Genomic DNA, 22746 nt, shown 5'->3' on the forward strand with positions numbered 1-22746 from the left:
TAAGGTTCTGTGTTGAAGACATACTAATTTAGCTCATAATTATCTAGCTAGTGGAGATGACTGCTTAGGTTTTCTTTTCTCTGGCTCAGAGCAGCTGCATGTGGAAGAGCAGGGGGGAACATGTCCAGAGAAACGTTGCATTCTCATGGGTTTGCGGGTAGCCAGCAGAGCTGAGGGGGAGGGGGGAGTCATAGTTACCTTATGTAAATGAGGGATGAGGTTTTGACTGTGTTCACCATCTCCAGCTTAACTTGGAACACAGGAAGGAAGGCTAATACCCACAGCTAGACGACCTTTAGTTCCAATGTATTCATTTTGAGGGATGAATCAATATTATCCCATGGGGCACTGATGGACGTGCCTCCAAAGTGTACAAATCTGTGTTGCCTGCGCGGTGTGGTCAGAGGTGGGAGGGACACCCACCAGTAGGATGCAGCTATATATAGTGTGAACTTGGCTCAAGAGCATTGGAGCGCTTTACATGAGAACCAGTTGCATTACACAAGGTCACATTCATTTTTAGGCACAGGGAGACTAAGTGATGTGCCCAGAATCACAAGATGCTGAGACAGCTCAAACCTGGTTCTCCAGCCCGACAGTTAGCAGCCCAGGCTGTAAGGTTACTTCCTCTCCCATAAGCTTCAGTTTTCAGTCCAAATATTTCACCTCAATGAGGTCATCATGGTATAAAAAAAAGCACAACTCAAATTTTCAAATGCATCTCTGTTACATGTAAACTCTTAGGCAATGCATCAAGTCTGACACGATGGGATCATATATTTAGTTACCCAATTCTACCTCTACACGACACCTTTCAATCTATGCCAGCACCAAAAAAATATAAGGTGGAAGGACAAGCAAACTGGAAACCCAGATTCTTAGCAACAATGTTAAGAACCAGAGAAACAATGAAAAGATGGGTTCAGAAAGCCAAAATAGTTTCTAAAGACACTTCACGTCCTCTTTCATAATTCATTGTGATCCCCTAAAAGCCTGAAATTGCTTACCGGTTCTTAAAGTCTGATTAAAAATAATCCTCAAACTGTCCATAAACATATTCCAGGTGACATTTTTGAGCGAGGGCCTAGGCAGAACTGACAGAAAATGATCAGTGGGAACCTCAAAGCCAACCAAGGCGACCTTGAGTGATAATGCAATGGGAGGACAATACTGTCAAGCTGTGTGTGCCTGGAACCATTCTGGATCCAATGTTGAACGATTATTAGTTTGGCACTTCGCTGTATTCACAGGCAACCATTCACACTAGAAATAGGGTGGGTAGCAGTTGACCCAGGAAAAGGGATTGGGACAAAAGATAAAATAAAGGGACTCAATATCGGACTCGTCTCTGGGTCCAGTCATCTTCTTGGGTCGGAGTGGATCATCTAAAATTAAGATTCACCTTTATTACCATGTTTTGATGAATACTTATTGAATACTTGCTAGAATATATGATATACCTCCAGAATAACTCAAAACCTCAAACTCTCTGGTATACTGGCAGAACTCTGGCACTCTTTGAAATGAAACAAAGAATATTTCTGAGATTGGCTGAACTTTTAATTTCATAACTCTCTCTTCTCTGGTTAAATATATCTATGATAGGTTCTCGATTACATGGTTTGTGGTTCTTGTGTACATTTGGATTGTTTCCCAAACTGTAATGCATACATTTGTCAGGATTGTATGGTCTGTGTTCTTTCCATTTCTTAAGTAGCTTCAAATGGCAAATGAGCAACAGAAGCATAGAGTCTATTCGCTATCTATTCATTCTCTGCCACAGTAATTTAATCGAATTAAGTTCATTTCAGAATTAAGTTCTTGAGCTACTACCCTGTATCCAGTTTCAACTTCCAGTCATGCTTTCAAAAGGAAAATAAAATCTCGAAGGATTTCCACAAATGTATGGTAGCAAGTTCCTGCCTGCAGCAACAAAATATCCTGCCTGCCGAGCAAAGATGCTCTGGGCCACATGGAACGTATACATGATAGCTTCACGATGGCCATTGAAATTTCCAAAACACTGAGAATTCTGTGACCTCATGGAAAATGTAGCTTCTGATTCTGAATCCAGGCACGTATGCGTATTGCAGCCTCCAGAAACAAGAAGTAATTTGCCAAGTGATGGCAGTGTTCCGAGAGCTTAGCCACCCTTCCTTCCGCAGAATAAAAGTAACATGCATAATTTGGAGTATTGCACCCTGAAGGTGAGCAACTGCAAGGGAGCTGTTAACTCATATCATGACACCTCCACACAAAACCTTGTAACTTGTGTGGGTTATGAACTCCCACAAACATTAAGGGTGGGATTATCCTAATTCTGGGAATGTCTACTAGAGCATGAGGTCTTGTTTGGTTCAACTACTGCAAGTGCCCTGCACTGAAATTAGTTACTTCATTAAAAGAAGTAAGGCCAATGATCTGTTAATCATTTCAAAACTAATGCTGGGGATCATGATCTAGCTGGTGACAGACTTAAAGTAGACAGTCAGTCATCACTACTGCTAACATTTCTTAAAGAGTTCTGTAAAGTGCCATGTTGGCTTTCAGCAATGTACGTGCATTCTGTGGCACAGCATGGTATTTGGAACACCTTCACCAAAAAGCATGCATGCTACTTTTGAAGAAAATATGAAACAAGGAACATTTTTTAACAAAAACATAAATGAAACATTCATAAAACATCCTTGTCCACATCAATTTCCAAAGTTGCCTGGCAAGACTTGATAAGAGGTCTCAACTTTGATGCCAATTTCAACATGATTGATAGAAACACCAATAAATTACTCCTTATGAAATTAAATGCATATAGCAAAACTAAAGAAGCTTTTGTGGAAAAGCCTGCCAGTTTAATCCAGAAGGCTTCTTATCGGCTTACAGCAGCCACAAAAATACATCTGTGGACAAAGTACAAAATATACCAGCACTGGTTTGGCTCACCATTTTCCTTAGTTGCTTGAGACGGTACTGTTTCCATTTTAGCAGGTACTGCTGGAGAAGATTCTTCCTATGATGCACTGCAGCATTCTCCATCTTTTCCCGCTGAATCTTGGCCCGTTGAGTGAACTCTCTCCAGTGGAGGAAGCTAGCCCTTAAGCACACTGCACAGTACAAAAACAGAAGGCTAGAGACATTTTACCACGACAAGCAGGCCTAAGTAAAGATGGATGAACCTTTGATTTCACCCCAAAGCTGCATCTTCACAGTGACCAACAGCAACAGTTAAATCAGTCCATCTATTGCAATTGGATTTTACCCATATGATATGAGACAAAGAGCCTATTGTTTCTGTATACTCACATCGGTCTAGCTGCTGCTTTGCATCCCTCACAATTTCCTCCTCTTGATGTCTGTTATACACTCGCATTGCAACCACTTCTCTCCATTGGGACAGTACCTTTCAGGAAAAACAGAAACAATCAGCCAAAAAAACCGAAGATAAAAAGTAAAACTTAATCACTAAGGGGACTACAGTAGTTGTATAACATAAGAAAATAAGCTACTTAACTGAAACTGTACTTCTCCAGTATTGGAATATTTCCAGATCTTTCCAGAGATGGGAGTCCCCGATACTTTATAAAAGCAATGTCACAATAGACATATATCCTAGAGGCCTAAGGCTCTTTTTGTTTAGCAACATATCAGTGTCCTTAACAAAAAAAGGACCAAACTTAAAACACTACCAATCAAATGACACCACCCTCTGGAATCTTCCTGAGAGAAGCTGCAGTGCCTCAGATTTTTATTAGCACCAGTGCATACAAATGTTCAACACTGAGAGAAATAAAGTCAAGCTTCTCTGGTTAGGATAGTAGGTCGCATGTGAATCTATGAACGATTCCAATATTGGAGAACTATCGTTACAGGGACGTAACTTATTTTCTTACTCCAGTATTGGAACTTTTCTAGATTCACCTGCTTGAATCAGAATAGCAAAAAGTAACTAGCACATTTTGAAAAGAAACCTTCCATAGATATTTATAAATGTATACATATATCAATATACTTAACACCATTATCATGAAATCAACATACACAGTTAGGTGGTGAAATCCTAACATAAATAAGCCAACATAATACAGTAACGAAAAATGTGTGTAACAGGTTGAAAAGTGATTGTGGGAGGGTAAGATAGTTCACCTTTATTAAAAGATGTCGTAGAACCGTTTTGTCCACTGCTGCATCTCGGAGGACGTCTGAATTCAAACAGTAATGCTGCCCGAAGGTGTGTGCAGATTTCCATGTCACTACTCTGTAGATATCTGGCAACTAAACCCCTGCAAACAATGCCATGGATGCGGAAATTGCTCTTGTGGAAAAAGCCAGTACTCTAGAGTTCAAAGGTCATCCTGCCTTTTGATGACTGAAAATAATAGTCTTTGATATGTATCTGGATATGCTCTGTTTGGTAAGTGGTAGACCCTTCCTTGGTGTGCTGAAGAAGACAACTAGCTGGTTTGTTTTCCGAAAGAATTTGGCTCTTTAAAATAGAATTTCAAACATCCTTTGATGTCTAGTGAATGAAGTGCTCGCCTAGGCGTTGTTTGGGGATTTGGAAAAAATTATTTGAGTACTACCAGCTCATTAAGGTGAAAACCAGAGGGGACCTTAGGAATAAATTGTGGGTTAGTACGATGGATAACCCTATCTTCTCTGAACTGAAGAAATGGCTCTCGGGTGGTAGAAGCTTGAATTTCACTTACTCAACATGCAGAGGTGATGGTGGGATTGAGGGCTAACTTCCAGAAGAGGTATTTAATGTCTTGCTTTATGTATTTGTTAGAAAGGGGACTTCATTGATTGAACCCAACACTGCATTAAGATGCCACTCTGGAGGTGGTAGACTGCATTGAGGAAATTCTGTGAACAATCCTTTAAGGAGCTGTTTAACTAGCCTCTTGAACCACAGAGAACTTCAGAAACGAGAGATGGCAGCGAGATCACCTTAATAGAGGCATGAGCTAGGCCCGATTGTGCGAGGTGCAAATGATATATTAAGATTTGTTCCGGAAGAAGATGAGAGGGGGGTGAATGCCAGCAGTTCGACACAAAATACAGATTCTTTTCTCTTTTAAGAAATAAGTTTTATTTGTACTGTCTGCCCTTGCTATAGCAAGTATTCTTCTGCAATCTGCAGGAATATTCAGATGGCCAAACTCTCGGAACTCAGGAGCCAAGCTGTCAATTTGAGCAACCTGGGATCTGAATGGAGAACTTGACCCTGGTTCATTGGTAGAAGCGAAGGAATAGGTTTGAGCCGAATGGGAGGTCGCATTACGATTAGAAGTAGTTCCGTTTACCAGTACTGGCGTGGCCACGCAAGAGCTATCAGATATTATCTGACAGTGCTCGGCCCTCATCTTTCTGAGAACCTTCGGCAGGAGGGGAATCGGTGGAAAAGCATAGGCAAATATGCTGTATCATACAATCGAAAAGGCAGTCCCCCACGTACCCCGAAGGTGCTTTCAACTTGGAAGAACTGTCAGTTGACGTATAGGGGGACGCAAAGAAATCCAGCTTTGGTTTCTCCCACTGAAAAAAGATGTAATCCTGTGTGCTTTGGCCTAATTCACACTCATGGCAAGCAGATTTCAGTCTGCTTAAGGTGTCCGCCCTGGTGTTCAGCATCCCCGGGACATGCTCTGCCGTTAATGGTGCATCCAACACAAGGTACATTTATCAACAAAAAGATTATGCTGTTCCTCCAGAATGAAAGGCAGAACACAGAGAATTAAGAACCAACCTGACCTGACAAGGTCAAAGTTGGAATCCATAACATTGGATTGTAATGCCTTCACACACCCTGTCGTGTGTCATGCTTCATCATTGGGCTGCTCCTCGTCGGGTCGGCGGTGCAATACCCGACGGGCTCCCTATAGTAGGGACACTTTAACTGAGCTGGAGTAATGTCTCAGGTTTGTGGCGCTACCAGGACCCGGTAGGAGTGGGTAGGTCTCCAGCCATCGTGCGATTAGCACACGTTACATGAGGAACCCCTCCTGTGGAATATCCTCTACAGGAACACCTCTAGACAATGCAGAGGTTGACGACTTAGCTCTTGTAGAATGCGCCCTTATACCCTCTGGAGGTTCATTACCGGCCAAAGAGTAGCAGATCTTTATACAGAGGATGATCCATCTTGAAAGAGTTCTTTTATGAACCGCTCTTCCTTTTTTGCAGCCAGCAAGCCCAATGAAGAGCTGGTCATCCACTCGACAGTCTTTAGTTCTGTCCAGTTAAAAGCTCACCGCCCCCCTAGGGTCCAGACGGTGTAATCTCTCCTCCTCCTTGGAAGGGTGTGGTGGAGGATAAAAGGTAGGGAAGGTAATGGATTGTCCCAGGTGGAAGGGAGTCACCACCTTAGGGAGAAAATCAGCCCTGGTCCTAAGAACCATTCGTTCAGCATGAATGGTCAAGAATGGGGGCTTGGAGCTAAGAGCTTGAAGCTCACTTACCCTCCTTGCCGAGGTAATTGCAACGAGGAAGACTGTCTTAAGGGTCAAAAGTCTCATAGGACACTTGTGTAAGGGCTAAATAGGAGCACCCATCAAGTATGTTAAGACAAGATTTAAATCCCATTGAGGCACAATAAAGGGAGTAGGAGGGAATTTATTAGTGAGACCCTTCAAAAATCTTAAAACTACGGGAGATTTGAAAAGGGACGGCTGGTCCGGCAAACATAGAAATGCCGACAAGGCCAAGAGGTAACCCTTGACTGTGGCAACAGCAAGCCCTTGCTGCGTCAAAGAGAGAGCAAATTGGAGAATATCAGATAAATGGGCTTTCAAAGGATCTACAGATTTCTCTCCTCACCAGGTGACCAATTTAGACCATCTGTAGGAATAAATGGATTTAGTGGAGTCACGCCTAGCCAATAATATGACATCCACCATATCGTGCGGCAGAGAAAAGGAATTCAGATTGCCCCGTTCAATCTCCAGGCATGAAGGTGTAATGTCTGGAAGTGGGGGTGTAGAACCTGTCCCTCCATCTGAGAGAGGAGGTCTGCCCTGAGAGGGAGACGGAGCGGAGGGTGAGAGGAGAGGTGGAGAAGATCTGTGTACCACACCCTTCTTGGCCAATCCAGGGCGACCAATATGACTTGGGCCTGGTCTTGGCGAATCTTCCTCAGAACCCGAGGAATCAAAGGTATGGGAGTAAACGCGTAAAGGAGTTGTCTTCCCCAACTCAACTGAAACGCGTCCCCCAAGGCTCCTTGCATCGGATACTGGAGACTGCAAAAAGACGGGCAGTTGCCGACTGAGAGTGTCTGCACGAATGTTCAGAACTCCGGCCAGATGATTTGCCATCAGACAAATCTGATGGTCCTGAACCCAGGACCAGAGCCGCAGAGCCTCCCTGCTGAGACACTGCGACCCCATCGCGGTCGTGTTGTCCGTCAGGACTTGGACTGAGCGACCACGAAGGGAAGGGAGAAAGGCCTTGTGCGTCAAACGTATCGCCCGCAATTCCAGAAGGTTGATATGAAGCAACCTTTCCTCTGGAGACCAAAGACCCTTGACCTCCAGATCCCCCAGATGAGCACCCCACCCTAGAGTGGATGCATCCGTTATTACTGTGCCACCGGAGGAGGCAGTTGAAAAGGCTTCCCCTGAGACAGGTTGCATTCCACGCCCCACCAAGTCAGATCCGCTGCAGCTTCTCTGGAGATCCTCACCGACTCCCTGAGATCTCCGTTGTGCTGATACCACTGCCTGCGGAGGCACCACTGGAGTGCCCTCATGTGCCAGCGTGCATGGTTGACCAACAGAATGCATGAAGCCATCAGACCGAGCAGGCGAAGGACCTTCAGGACTGGAACGACCGCTCCATTGTAAAATAAAGGAATAATTTCCTGAATGTCGCGAATCCCTTGAGGAGGAGGGAATGCACGACATACAGTTGTGTCCAGTACAGCACCTATGAACAGAATGCGCTGGGAGGGCACCAGGTGAGACTTGGGTACATTTATCGAAAAACCCAACCTGTACAACAACTGGGTTGTATCTTGCAGATGTTGGAGCACTCTCTCTAACGACTCCACTTTGATCAGCCAGTCGTCCAAATAGGAGAATACTGGAATCCCCGACCTTCTGAGATGTGCTGCCACCACCGCCATCACCTTGGTAAAGACTTGAGGCGCAGTAGTAATTCCGAAAGGAAGGACCGCAAACTGATAGTGTTGCGACCCCACCGTAAAACGGAGATACTTCCTGTGCGACTTCAGGATTGGGATGTGAAAATACGCATCCCGCAAGTCGAGCGACACCATCCAGTCTTCTTCCAGCAGCGCTTGAAGAACCTGCGCAAGGGTGAGTATCTTGAACTTCTCTTGTTTTAGATAGAGATTCAAGATCTCGAGATCCAGGATTGGACGAAGTCTGACATCCTTCTTGGGAATCAGGAAATACCGGGAGTAGCATCCCTGACCCCTTTCCTGCTCTGGGACCACCTCTATCGCACCCTTTCTCAATAGAGTCTGCACTTCCTCCTGTAGAAGCAACAGATGTTCCTCCGTGCAAAAACCTTGGCAAGGAGGGTAATTGGGAGGGAATTCCCGAAAGGGAAGGGCATACCCATTTTCTACGAGATTGAGAACCCAAAGATCTGTTGTAACCGATTCCCAATGCCGTAGAAAGTGGGTAAGCCGACCCCCCACCGGACCCGCATGATCCTGAATGGCGGATCTAGGGCTGCTTTTCTGTGGCTGGGGGGTTGGAGGAGGTGGAGGGGGAAGAGGCCTGACGTCCACGAGGACGAGCTCTTTGCTTTCCCCCATATGATCTGTACAAGGGATTCTGCTGCTGCTGTTGTTGTTGCTGCTGCTGACCTTGTCAGTAATTCCGAAAGGAAGAGCGTCCAAAACCTCTGAATCTCCTGGCCGAAGAACCTCTGATCTGGAGACCTAAAGATTTAGCAGTTGCTCTACTGTCTTTAAATCTCTCCAAGGCCGTATCAGCCTTCTTGCCAAAGAAACCAGATCCATCAAACGGTAGATCCAGCAAAGCCGCCTGAACATCTGCTGAAAAGTCTGAATATTTCAGCCAAGCCGATCTCCTAGTGGCAACCGCAGTGCCCATGATACGTGCCACAGAGTCTGCAGTGTCCAGACCACTCTGTATCACTTGGTGTGCTGCAGCCTGTGCATCTGATAACACCTCCTCAAAATCCTTCCTGTTGGCATCATGAATCTTAGGAGCAAAAGTACGCATAGTATCCATAAGGGCATGCACATACCTCCCCATAAGGCAAGTGGCATTTGTTGCCTCTTTATCACCGGGAACCTGAGGAAAGGCACTCACATTCTTCTTGGAACAGGCTGCTTGAATGACCAGACTCTTAGGTGATGGATGAGACGTCAGAAAAGCAGGGTCTTTAGGTGCAACCCTGTATCTTCTCGCCACACTCTTGGACACTACAGGAGCTGACAGTGGTTTTTTCCACACCTCCATAAAAGGTTCCGTTAAGGCATCATTAAACGGAAGCAATGGTTCCACTACAGAGCTTGGTGAATGCAAAACTTAGGTTAGAAGATTGGACTTAAACTCCACCGTTGGTAAAGTCAATTGCAGAAGTTCCGCCGCCTTCCTCATCACTACATGATAAGGCCGAACGTCCTTTGAAGGTGCATCAGAACCTGAAGGCAACTCCCACTCTGGTGAGAAATCCAGGCTACCAGCATCAGCCAGGTCCTCAAAACAGTCCTCCTCCAGTTCACCTTCCTCCATATCAGGAAGTGACTCTATATACCTTTGCTCTTCCAAAAGGCGTTGTGCTTCCCTTCTGGACTTCTCCTTCACACGCTTCGTAGTCGGATCCACCAACGCCTCCGACGGGGTCGGGATCGACGCCGGTATCGAATACGATGGCCCAGTTGGATGCTCTCGAGGTCGATCTGGAACGGGCGACGCCGGAACCGGCGTCGTCGACCTCGGCCGAGCCAGGAATTGCCATGGCGGCGTCGGAGCCGGCATAAATGGCATGAATGGAGCAGGAGGATAGGAGTGAGGGACTCCTAAATTGAAGGCCAAAGGACCCATGGGACCCGAAGGTGCGCCAGAGGGGTACCACGCCCTTGTAAAGACACCATACATTGCGTTTAAAAACCTGGGGCTGGGAAAGGTGGTTGAAAACCCTCAGGCTGATCTTGTGGAGTGTTCGGAGTCGGCTCTTCGACAGGCGCAGATTCCACATCCGCATGAACTTCTTCCTCATCTCGGGCCGGGGACGACACCGGAGACGGATTCGAAGCCGGAGCCGGCGACTGAACTCGCGACTCCGAAGGCGAGGCCTCACCTTCATGATCCGAGACATCAAGTGTAACCACTTTGGAACGTACCTTCTTCGGAGACCTCGACCTCGAGCCCGACTCCTTACCGGAATGACGTCGGGACTCATGTCTCTTCTTCTCATGTCTCCTTCTCGACTTCGAAGCATGGTCTGAAGCGGACCTTGAAGACGACTCCTCTCGAGACCTTGATCTTGACTTCGATCTCGACCTCGCCCTTCAAGAGCAAGACCTCGAAGATTTTCCCTTGCCAGCCTTCAGCTTCGCTACTAGGAGCTTGGTCTCTCTTTCTCTCAGGGTCTTCGGATTCATCTTACGACAAGATGGAACATCCATCCACATCGTGATCAGAGCTCAAACACCAAATGCAGTCCTCGTGCGGGTCAGTAATGGACATCATTTTCCCGCACTCCCTGCAGGGCTTGAAGCCGGTCTTCTTTGTCGACATTGTGAAGAAACGAGAAACAAAGAAGCAGAAAGTGAAAAATAAGGTAACAAAGTCACCAGTTGGCTACTGAGATTCCCGAAACCGTTCGCGTCGACGACGCGGAAAAAAGGGAACTGATGTCATCACGCCGGCGTGGGCCTATTATGGGCGTCGGTGACGTCAGCGGAGTCGCGTGCGATGCTGTGTCTCTATGACGTCCAAGTCCACGTCGGCGCCAAGCTACGAAAAGAATTTCCGAATGTTGCTGACGCAAGGGGATATTCACAAGGTGAGGAATCCACTGGCAGATGTATTTATCAGAAAGATTTGCTGGTTAGGTCCACCAGTGCAGCGACTTGACCATGATGGATGTGACCTGGATAATGTCTTTGAATGCTCTAGTCGCCTGAGACTATTGAGCATCCAGGCCTTCCTGAAGCGGACACATATAAAGACAGCAGTGGGTTACGAGGTGGATGCACGAGGACATCTTTCCTAGGAGAGATTTAAAGAGGCGACTGAATGTAACTTTCTTTTTGTATGGAGCGTGCCAGAGAGAGAAACTTTTGTTACCTCTCGACATTTGGGTATGCTTTGTTGAGGACTGTGTCCAGTACGGCTCTTAGGAATATTTTTCCCCTTGAAGGCTGAAGAACTGACATGTCTGTGTTGAGAGTGAGTCCCAGATCGCTGAATAGGCATAGCCAGGCACGGGTGGATGTTTCTGCCGATTGGAGAGTGTTTGCCTCGACTAATCAGTCGTCGAGATATGGGAAGACTTGATGGCGCTGCTGTCCGAGGTAAGTAGCGATGGGTGCCAGGCATTTTGTAAAGATGCGTGGGGCCAATTTTAAGCCGAATGGTAACAATGGAAATTGAAAGTAGCTGCCAGCTACTGTGAACCGGAGGAACTTTCTGTTTTTGAGATCGATAGGTTTGTGAAAATAGGCGCCTTGGAGATCCAGGGAGGACATGTAATCTTCAATGCTGAGGAGCTGCAAAATGTCTTGTAGCGAGATCATGCGGAAGGTCTGTTCTTGAGAAACTTGTTTAGCTCCTTTAAGTCGAGAATTGGTCTTCACTGCTTTGACTTCTTGTGAATCCAAAAGAAGCAGGGAGCACTTTCTACTGCCCCCTTTTGTAGCATTATTTGTGCTTCTAATATGAGAATGGGTAAATACTTTTGAATGTGTGGTTGAGGTGGTGTTGTAGAAGGATTGCGTATAAATTATAAAAAGTGACCGAATTGGATTAGGTCTAAGACCCATTGATCTGTAGCTATGTGATTCCAGTGATGGATATGTTTGGATATTCTGTCTGGCACCCTGGGCGGAAAGGGGAGCAGCTGGCGGCCAATGGAAGTCATTGTCTACGGCTATTTTCTTAAGGTTGTCGCCCTGCATTCCCTGTGAGAGAAGGGCAGTGATATACAGCTGACTGTGGTTGCCGTTGCTGACATTACTGGCGAAAATGCTGTGTGTTGAAGGAGTATACCGGATATCGATAATCTTGATATCATCCACGAAATTAAGGCTGCCCTCTTCGTCTGGCACCATGAAAGGGTACTTTCTTATATTGCAGCATGGCTAAGGATTTGGCCATGTCTGTTTTAATTGTTTTGAGGACATCATCCACATGACTCCCAAACAGCACCTCTCCATCACAAGGTAGATTCAGTGTCTGTCTGAACTTCAGAGTGGAAATTGGTGGTCTTTAGCCAACCTTGGCGGCATAGTACCGCTGCACCTGCAAGTTGTCTAAAGGCTGTGGAGGCAATATCCATGGTGCAGTACATTATCTCAGAGAAAGAACATTGACCTTCTAGTTCTTGCAACACCTTTCTTGCCTCTCCACAAACATCTTCTGGAAGTTGGTAGATAAAAGGGGCTATATCGCACCACCTCTGACAATCATTATGTCCAAGGAGAGCTAAGGAATTGGCAGGTCGTACTGTGAGGGCTGAAATAAATGAAAAGCGTTTGCTTGCGTTGACCCCTGAGGCAAGCAGCCACGATCTCCAGGGCCATATACTTCTTGTCCAATTTGGGCAATACTGCTGGTACTGTTGCCGGAATGCTCATTACCTTGAGGTCCTGATTCCATACTTAGTAAATGATGGATTTGGCTCTTACTGTTTTGCGATACGGCTCTTTAAAATCATATAGGAAGCAATCTTGTTGTGTGGTTAGCATTGTCAGTTCAAAACGAGTGGCTGCTCGTTATAGCAGGCAGTGGAAGCTGCTTATATCGTTAGGAGGTGATTCAATTACATGAGGTAACGGAGATGTTGGCGTTAGCAGGACGTAGTCATCCAACTCATCACACTGGCCTTGAAGTTCACCCTCTTCTCTTTCATCATCAGATGAAGTTGCGTTCTGTAAGGGTTTCGTAGATGCTGATTGAGGAGGTGAGGAGGTGGAATAACAGCTGGCTGTGAGATGACTTCTTGAGAAGGTACAGAAATTACTCTAGCAGGAGCTTGTTGACTTGATGCAGATGCTGGCGGAAATCGTGCTCTGTAAGCTGACAGAATTGTCTGTAAATCTCTCAAGAGAGTGGGTGGCACGCATTCCATATCTGCTAGTATTGTTGACGATGATAGTCCTGTGGGTAGAAGTCCTGCTCATAATATTCCTCCTCATCTGTATAGTCCTGGCATTTTACATGAAGCTCAGATGGGCTCTGAACTGCTCCGTAAAGGCTGTCTACCTCCGAGTCTTCCTGCTCAAGGAGGTGTGTAGGAAGCAGTGAGGACACCTTACTGCGGAGAGGGAAGTGAAGGCATGATCTGTTTTTTAGCCTTTTTAATTTGAATCATCGACGGTGTTGTCGACGAGGAAAGATCCAGTGTCGTTGTTTTGGGTATCGTCGCTGGTGGGGTTGTATACTGGTTCTGCTCTGTCGGCAAAAAGGGGACCTTCGTCAACAGATCCACCGGAAGTTGTTGTGTCATCGATGGTGGTGGCAGCGCGAACGTTCGCTCGACAAAGATTGTAGCTATTATCGTCGACGGCAGCAGACTAGAAGCTGCCGATGAGTGTTGTCGACGACGACAATACCGCCGTAGACACGCGTAAAGAACATATCTCTGGTCACCTGAAAAACCTCCTCTGGCTTCCCGTCAATAAGAGAATCACTTTCCGGCTCCTTACCCACGCACACAAAGCACTCTACGAAATCGGACCAGAATGCCTCAACACACGACTGTCCTTCTACGCCCCCTCCCGCCAGCTTCGATCTTCCAACCAAGCCCTTGCCAATGTTCCTCGCATCAACAAGACCACCATGGGAGGTAGATCCTTCTCCTACCTGGCAGCTAAAACCTGGAACTCACTTCCCACCTACCTTCGCCTTACCCAGAACCACCTAGCATTCAGAAAGCAACTTAAAACGTGGATATTTGACAAGTGATTCCCTACCCCTCCTTAAGCGCCTTGAGACCCTCTGGGTATGTAGTGCGCTATATAAATTCTCTGACTTGACTTGACTTGACTTATGGTGATCACTATAGAGTCCGATGAAGAAGCTAGATAGGGCATTAATGATTCCATCGATGTCGGAGTACTCCGACGGTGAGCCTTCCATCGGCAGTGCAGACGTCTGTTTTTTGAAAATATGTTTAACCCTCGGAGAAGGTGTTGGGGGCTCTGAGGTGGACTTTTTAATAGACTTTGAGGAAAAATCTGTCTTTCTCTTCTTTTTAGCAGTAGGTGAATCAGAAGTCTGAAGCCCTTTAGAGGGACCTCTATGCCTGTCCGCACCCTAAGGAGACTTTTTTTAAACACATTTTTAGGCAGTTCTGAAGATGTATGAGGCAATGTCTCATCTCTAGATCTCTTCAAGGGCGTCTTAGAAGAAGACATAGAGGAGGTGCCGCTTTCTGCGTCAGAGAGGGGATCATTGCTGGGCTTTTTGAAGCCAGAGAAGGCGGCGTCCTTCTCTATCCTTTAAGGTCTTATTAGAAAACGTGCAACATACCTTGCAGTCTTTAGTTTTGTGCTGTGGGTAGAGACAGTAAATACAGTCCTTATGAGGATCATCAATGTGGAGCTTTTTTTGTACAGGTGCCACAGGATCTGAAGAGCCCCTCCTTTAGTGTCTCTGGCATAATGAAGACCAGTTTGAACCACCAACCACCAAGATCTTGTATTTGAAGAAGGATAAGTCACTGAAGTAGTAGAAAAATGGTGTGGAAACCTTTTAGAAAATGGAGCAGAGCTCAGTGGAGACTTCCTTGCACGATGTGCGGTAGAGAATCTGAGGCACTGCAGCTTCTCTCAGGAAGGTTCCAGAGGGTGGCGTCATCTGATTGGTTAGTTTAATTCAATGGATAATGTAATGGGTACCACGTGTCTAAAATGGGAAACCCATAACTCATTAATATATAACACTTTTGTTAAGGAGGAGGACAGAGCTGCTGGTGAGTGAGTTACGTTGCAGATCCTTTCCAAATGGGTAACAAATGGGACAGGCCAAATACAATAGGACTCTTTAACCTGTCCATTTGTTACCCAATTGGGAAAGGATGCACAACTTAACTCACTCACCAGCTCTGTCGTCCTCCTTAACAAAAGTGTTCTAGAAGGACTATGTTCGCAGCTGAGTCAATTGGAAGCCATAGGAATTGCTGTGCAGCTCACGCATAACTTGTACACTTTGGGTATGCTGACAATGAATGAAAGCTGTAAAGGAATTAATCATATAAGCTTACATGAAAGGCATCACACATGCCCATGCCTATCAAGGAAGCACCAAGTGTGATCTGAAATTGTTACTCATGATGATCTAAATCCTGGGAAACTAGTGTGGAGAGTGGCTCTGATATTGATACATGCCAGCAAGGCCGGACTGCCGTACTGGGCAGGTGACGTTTCCCCAGGAGGGTTGGGATGCTGATTTTGTTACTGGGGCCAGTTTTCCAGAAGTGCTGAAATATTGACCCCCCCCCCCCCTCCCTCCCCTCCAGGAACAAAACCAGCACACTGTCCAGTATAATGACTCACTTCTCACTCTCACTGCTGAGTTCCATGTATATCCAGAATATTTCAGGCAACAATACAAGTGTCATGATTGAAATCTGGTGGTTGATCCTTCTGCTGGAGAGACATCCGAGTTTTGTCTACTAGTAGTTTGGTAGTTTTAACTCCTCTAATGCAGTCCAGAAGGTTAATATGCCTGCTGATAAGTACGTGTGCCATACAGCTTACAAAACTGCAATTAATGTGCATAGCTCAGTGGGTTACTGCTTTTGTCACAGAGATACTTTAGTTATTTGCAATTCATAAGTTTAAATCGTAATAAATCAAGCACAGGGAGCGAAGAACTGCTTTCAAAGAGCTGTATGCAAACTACATGGTACAGGTTAAAAAGTTATGTTTTCCCCCCGTCTTTGATTATCCTAATTTTGTTAAAATGGGCTTGTTTGGGCAGAAATGCATTCTTATTAGTAAATCCAACCACTGTGTTAAATATTGAATCCTGAGTTTGTGCTTCTCACAGACCAAGCACTCTTAAGAAATGCCTACCAGTATGGATGACATGTAAGAGCTGAGCTCAAGAGAAATGTAAGGACTCAGAATTTGCAACCACATAACAGCACCCCCTACAGCCAATTTATGTGACACAAATATATGTATCAATAGTTTGTAATGGCAACTGAGGTAACAAACTGTTGATTAGTTACTGACCTTAATGGATGTGAGCATTAAAAAAAATGCATTTAGAAGGATAAGAATGCAGATCTGCTTTCTTTTGCAATCCCTGCATTCACAGTCAACCATAGGGGTCGCATACTGCAACCTGCCTATATAACATTCATTTTGCAGGCTATTAAGCAACCCTCTCCTCCAGTACAATTTGTGATGAGACCTATTAGCATATAAGACAAAATACATGCAGACATGTACCTTAGAAACAATTGCTATCCTATAGTGGCAATCGGCTTGTTTATTTTTTCTAGTCTCCTCTGCAAGGGTGATTGCATTTCTCCTCCAAGTTGAGAAAGACCATCTAAAAGACAACAGACATGGCAGGGATTAGGAAAAGGACCAGGAACTGATCTGTGAGTCACATAACTGATGAAAGATAAAAAAAAGTATGGAAGCTTCTAGATCACTGACAAAAGTAGCAGAGCACTAAAAGTAAACAGATGAGGAAAGCGGGACTAAGGTTTATTGTGGCTGTACACTGGGGCACAAAGGAAGTTGGAGACGTTTCAGCAGAGAGTGAATTCACGCAGGCTCTTTTTGTTTGTTTACCGTAGTACAGCTGTATGGTGTTGAGTCTCCTTTTCATACACCTGTTGGAGAACACCGTGGATGCTACTCTGGTATTGCTAAAGGAGTGAAAAACATAAAAAAGGATTACCTCTCAATAGTCTTTATTTGAAGCACTCTCACAGGCATAGAAATCCACAGACAGGAGTGTGTAAAAAACAGAAATGCAGGCCTATAAAGCGATAAAGGTATGTATTAAACATCACCTGCATTACAGATAGCAACAATGGACCATGCCTCACTCTCTCCCTCTAAATTCTTCTTCCTGCTCGAAGGAACATGGAGTTTAAACCTGGCTCTGGCGCTTGAATATAAATTGTCTGAATCTATGCAAAGAACTAAATCCCCTGTGTCTCAAACAATAAATAGGTAGGAAATATAATATTGTGAAATAGATATGTGCAAATTCCTAGTTGATGTGCAGTGAACCCTTACTACCCAGCTCAGCCAGGTTTGCACTACATAGATTTCAATCCAGGCAAACATAATTAAATACATGTACAACGCACCTTATACAGATCCACCTACCTTCCATCCAATGAAAACCTTGTTCAACAGTGTATGTTGATAGTGCATGTCAGCTTTCAACAGCTTCCGCCACTTCTCTTGCCGCCCAACCAGGAACTGCCATTCCAGAAGAACAGAAAATACTGTAATGCTTGCTTACCAATGTGTATCAATAAAACAATGGGGATAGACAATGTGCTGGCTGCATTAGAGGAGTGACAGGCAGATGCAGAGTGTCTATACCTTGTTGGACTGGATCACAAACGAATTTAAGGGCACTGGTCTCCGGGGACATGAACAATACTGCACAGGTACATTTGTAGTTATGGATTATACAAAGATTCTACAAACAGTATACATGGAAAGAAAGAACTTAACTTGCCTCTATCCAGCCGTTCCACGACCGTCTCAGACATCTTCGACGATCAGACTGCATGGCATCAAATTCATGCGCTCTCCTATAAAATAAATAATCTTCTTTCACTTCCACCCTTCTATTTGAGGTTTACCGCCTGATCCCCAATCTATGCTTAAAAGAATTCAGATATATTTGTAGATGTGTAAAGTGGCTAGATTGCTGTCCGCGGGAAGTAGAGCCCTGGGTTTTAATCTCACTATCAGCACTTGGCCAAATAGTTGTGTGATTCTGGAATCAACATACTTGCATGCCTCACAAGCTTTTTAAATCCAAATTGTGCATTACCTTGGAAACTTTAAATTTTCTGTTATGCTGTCTTCTCAATTTCTCACAGGTGGCTTTCCTTGCTTGTATTTAGAGGGGTATTTTAATATTGTGCAAGTGCCCAAAATCTACAATAACTGTCTAATCAGATTCAGCAATGTGGAATTTCATAAAATAACTACTTGTCCAAAAGACATGGGGGCACATGCATCAACCTATTTAGGAAGTGCAAACGGTGCGAATCGGTAAATTCGGCCGTTTGCACTTCCTAAATATGTGTTTGGGATGCATCAAGCATTTTTGAGTAATTCGGTATTTTTACCGAATTCCCAAAATGCGATTGCTTTTAAGGAATTGCAAATTTGCGATTCCTTAAAAGCTATGCATCATTTAAAAAAAAATTGCGAGTATTCAAATTGGAAGTGCAAATTACCACGAGGTTCAACCTCGTGGTAATTTGCGAAATTGTTTAAAAATGCTTAAAAATTATCGAGAGAGTTCCCACTAGCAAGAGGCACGAGACAAGGGTGCCCACTCTCACCGTTGCTATTCGCCTTAGTATTGGAACCCTTGGCGACAGTCATCAGAACCACACAGCTGCTGAAAGGCATTCAATGGGGGGGTGATTGGGAAGACAGAGTCTCCCTATACGCCGACGACATGTTAGTCTACCTCACGGACCTCGAGCATGGGGTACCGGTCCTGTTGGCCTTATGCGAGAGACATGGCACGGCATCGGGGTATAAAATTAACTGGTCGAAATCAGTACTCTACATGCTGAGTGGCACTCCACCGCCCCTGACTGCCGACTGCCCGTTGCTGATAGAATCCCTCTCCTTCAAGTACCTGGGGATCCAAATCACCCGAGAACATGCGACCTTTCTAGACCTGAACCTTAAGCCACTGCTGGATAGGTTCAAGGCGGACGTGCGACACTGGAAGACCCTCCCATTGACTCTGCTTAAACTGTCCAGTTACAGACACACATGTCCTTAGGACATGTGTGTGTGAAACATGCACTTTCAAATGCATTTCAGGGGTGCAGGGGGGGGTCCTTTGGACCCCGCCCTGCACCCATGAAATTTTCTAAGTGCCACTCGCAATTTGCTACTGCCTTCCAATTGACTACATTGATTCCTATGGGCCTCTTTTCGCTTCCTTAATTTTCGCTATTTAAGAAATGCAAAATCCTAGATTTATGCATGTGGGGGATGATTCTTTAGAAATCTAGTTAAAAATGCCACTTATCCCTTTTGGTGGCATGCAGGGAAGTGCAGTGCTTTAAATGGGCCGGTACTCACCGGTACTGAGTACCGGCACTTCTTCATTTTCTCCCCTTGAGTACCGGCACTTTTTCTAGAATGAAGAGGGTACCGGTACTCATGGGGACCTGACTTTCACTGAGGCAGCGCTCCCTTCATCCCTCAACTGATACCACGGCAGCACTTTTAACAAGCACGTCACGGCATCAATCAATGGAGCTCGTCACCAGGACACAGCATGAGCTGCTTTGTAAGTCATCGGAGCAGGGGCGTGTCTGCTGAGTCATTTGCTTATCCATAGATCTTTCACAGTGGGCGCTAAGAGGGGGCTGTAAACTCTAATGGGTGGCGGCGGAAGGCACTGTTCAGAACATAACAAAAGAACTTACGGTCTTCTGTTAACTATCTATTTTGAAACGGGCCTGAAGTATGTTTCTGAGGTCAAAATGTTTATTCTTCTGTTAACGAAAACTTCTCCAATTTAAAAAGTATTTTCGTCATTGGTGACTGTTTTATCGAAAATGCATCAGACGGGACAGTTGTTTATGAACTCTGCAACACTTCTGGATTGAAAGCGGGCAAGACTAGCTTTGCATGCTTGCTTGTTATACTGTCTGGGGGCGGGGAGGGGGTTAAGATTTGGTGGTTTAAATAAGGTTTGTGACTTTCTCTTCAGAGAGGGGGGAAAACCATAAAGACATTAGATGCGATACAGCTTTTAGCATTCGTCTGACGAAATGACCATTTAAGCGTAGACTTCCATGGGTGTAACATTTGATTAGTAGTAAATTCAATAAAGATAAGATTTTAGACTGTACACATTTTGCTAGTTTGTTATACAAAGATTAACCAAGACTGATGGCATTATTATTGTTACAGGTAGATATGATTTTTACTGTTTTGAATAACTCCTAGACGGAGTGTTTAGCAGTATTAATTTTGTCTGTGAAGTATCTAGATTTTTCTGTAATGATTAAGGCTTTATAGTCCTTAATGAGTGATTTGTATTTATTTTTTTCTTCAGGACAGTAATCTTTTCTCCACTTTTGTTCCTTTGTTTATTACCCCTTCCATTGCATTTTGCGATAGCTAGATTATTTTAGTTGTGTATTATCTTATGCTTTTACCATCGCCACACATCTGAATTGCATTCTTGCATGTTTAAATAGGAAGGGATCTAGTTACCACACTCGCTGATCTCTATTTTATCGACCCTGGACAGACCTTAAGACCAATAAACAAGCATTGGAAATGCAATAGGTCTCGCATTAGGAAAGTTTGAGCTATTGTTATTGTAAATGACACTTTTTTTATTTATGTGTTGGTTTTGAAAGTAGCAAAATTAATAGCTTTGTCAGTTACAATGCCAATAGTTTTAACTTTTGCAAATGTGACACCTATAGCATTTGTAATGCAATGTGTGTTGTATTTACGTGACTTAGATATATTGATATTACAAATAACAATGGCTTTTAATTTTGTAAATAATTAATACTTAAATAAAAGTTATTGTAATTTATAATGGCAATAGCTTAAACGTTTGTAAATAACTTTTGTGAAGATTATGTTCAGTGTCTTTTATTGTGACGAAAATCCAAGAACATTGCATTTGCACCTAAAAACACACAGAGCCACACACATATAGATGTGGTGGTGGTGGATCTGGGGGATATGGTGGTGGTGGATGTGGTGGTGGTGGTGATGGTGGATGTGGGGGTGGATGTGGTGGTGGATGTGGTGGTGGATGTGGTGGTGGTGGTGGTGGTGGATGTGGTGGTGATGTGGTGGATGTGGTGGTGGTGGATGTGGTGGTTGTGGATGTGGTGAAAGTGGTGGTGGATGTGGTGGTGGTGGTTGTGGATGTGGTGAAAGTGGTGGTGGATGTGGTGGTGGAAGTGGTGGTGGTGGGTATGGTGGATGTGGTGGTGGTGGATGCGGTGGTGGATGAGGTGGTGGATGTGGTGGTGGATGTGGTGGTGGTGGTGGATGTGGTGGTGGTGGTGGATGTGGTGGTGGTGGATGCGGTGGAAGTGGTGGATGTGGTGGTGGTGGATGCGGTGGAAGTGGTGGATGTGGATGCGGTGGTGGATGTGGTGGTGGATGCGGTGGATGTGGTGGTGGATGCGGTGGATGTGGTGGTGGTGGATGCGGTGGTGGTGGAAGTGGTGGTGGATGTGGTGGTGGTGGATGCGGTGGTGGTGGATGCGGTGGTGGTGGATGTGGTGGTGGTGGATGTGGTGGTGGTTGATGTGGTGGTGGTGGTGGTGGATGTGGCGGTGGTGGATGTGGTGGTGGTGGATGTGGTGGTGGATGTGCGGTGGATGTCATGGTGGATGTGGAGGTGATGGTGGATGTGGTGGTGGTGGTGGAGCTGATGGTGGATGTGATGGTGGACGTGGTGGTGATGGTGGATGTGGTGGTGATGGTGGATGTGGTGGTGGATGTGGTGGTGGATGCGGTGGATGTGGTGGATGCGGAGGTGGTGGTGGATGCGGTGGTGGTGGTAGTGGTGGACGGGGTGGTGGTTGTATTGGATGTGGTGGTGGAAGTAGTGGTGGTGGGTGTGGTGGTGGTGGTGGATGCGGTGGTGGTGGATGTGGTGGTGGTGGATGTCATGGTGGATGTGGAGGTGATGGTGGATGTGGTGGTGGAGGTGGTGGTGGTCTCTTGCATTTGTTTCAGTTCGGAGTCCTGTGGAAGTAAATTAGGCCCGAGAAAGCGTTTCCCATTAAAATTTGATTGAGAAACCGCGCCATTAATAAAGATTGAAAATATTTGATTCAATGTACTGTTCTGCGGTACCTTAAGATGTCTGTCCCTCCAGTTTTTTTTTTCAGCAGTGTTTTACAAACTAAGAATGACAGATCCAATAGCAATAACATGGCACTCACGTTAAAAAGGCGAGACCTGTTTGCTTTGTCAATGTTTGTTTCCCTAAGTGCATACCGGTCATTAATTTCAGCCCATCAGCAGACGTCGGTTTTGAGTCAATGACCTACAGCTGATTGTAGTACCCTTTTGTGTAATGTTTTCTCGACTTTTGGTGTAATAAGCCAGGCAACCGCACTGAACCAAGTTTGCAAATGCTTAAAACCAAAAGTTTGCAGTTTATGGGACAGCGCAGGTATATGTAAATCATCTCCGGTAAAAAAATGATTTCTTAGCTCTGCCATAGACCCGCAGGCATATTACAGAAATCTGCACTGGAGCAGGGTAATTTTGTACCGCTCAACTGGTGCCCAAAAAAACAAGAGAAGCAACATCAAACCATTCAGAAACAACTTTCTCTGTTAAAACAAGGGTGC

The 22746-nt window shown here is 45.1% G+C and overlaps 1 protein-coding gene across 1 annotated transcript in view; it reads right to left on the reverse strand.

The window, feature by feature from the left end:
- The window catches only part of SFI1 (SFI1 centrin binding protein), a 597461-nt gene that overhangs the window by 243566 nt on the left and 331149 nt on the right, over positions 1-22746 (reverse strand). The window contains exons 17-22 of the mRNA XM_086942824.1: positions 17880-17955; positions 17519-17614; positions 16973-17049; positions 16622-16724; positions 3301-3397; positions 2941-3101 (exon numbers count right to left, since the gene is read on the reverse strand). Of these exons, the coding sequence (XP_086798950.1) occupies positions 2941-3101; positions 3301-3397; positions 16622-16724; positions 16973-17049; positions 17519-17614; positions 17880-17955 (610 nt within the window). The remainder of the gene's footprint in view (positions 1-2940; positions 3102-3300; positions 3398-16621; positions 16725-16972; positions 17050-17518; positions 17615-17879; positions 17956-22746) is intronic.

This window comes from Lissotriton vulgaris, chromosome 11, assembly GCF_964263255.1.
Source record: "Lissotriton vulgaris chromosome 11, aLisVul1.2, whole genome shotgun sequence".
NCBI classification, from domain to species: Eukaryota; Metazoa; Chordata; class Amphibia; order Caudata; family Salamandridae; genus Lissotriton; species Lissotriton vulgaris.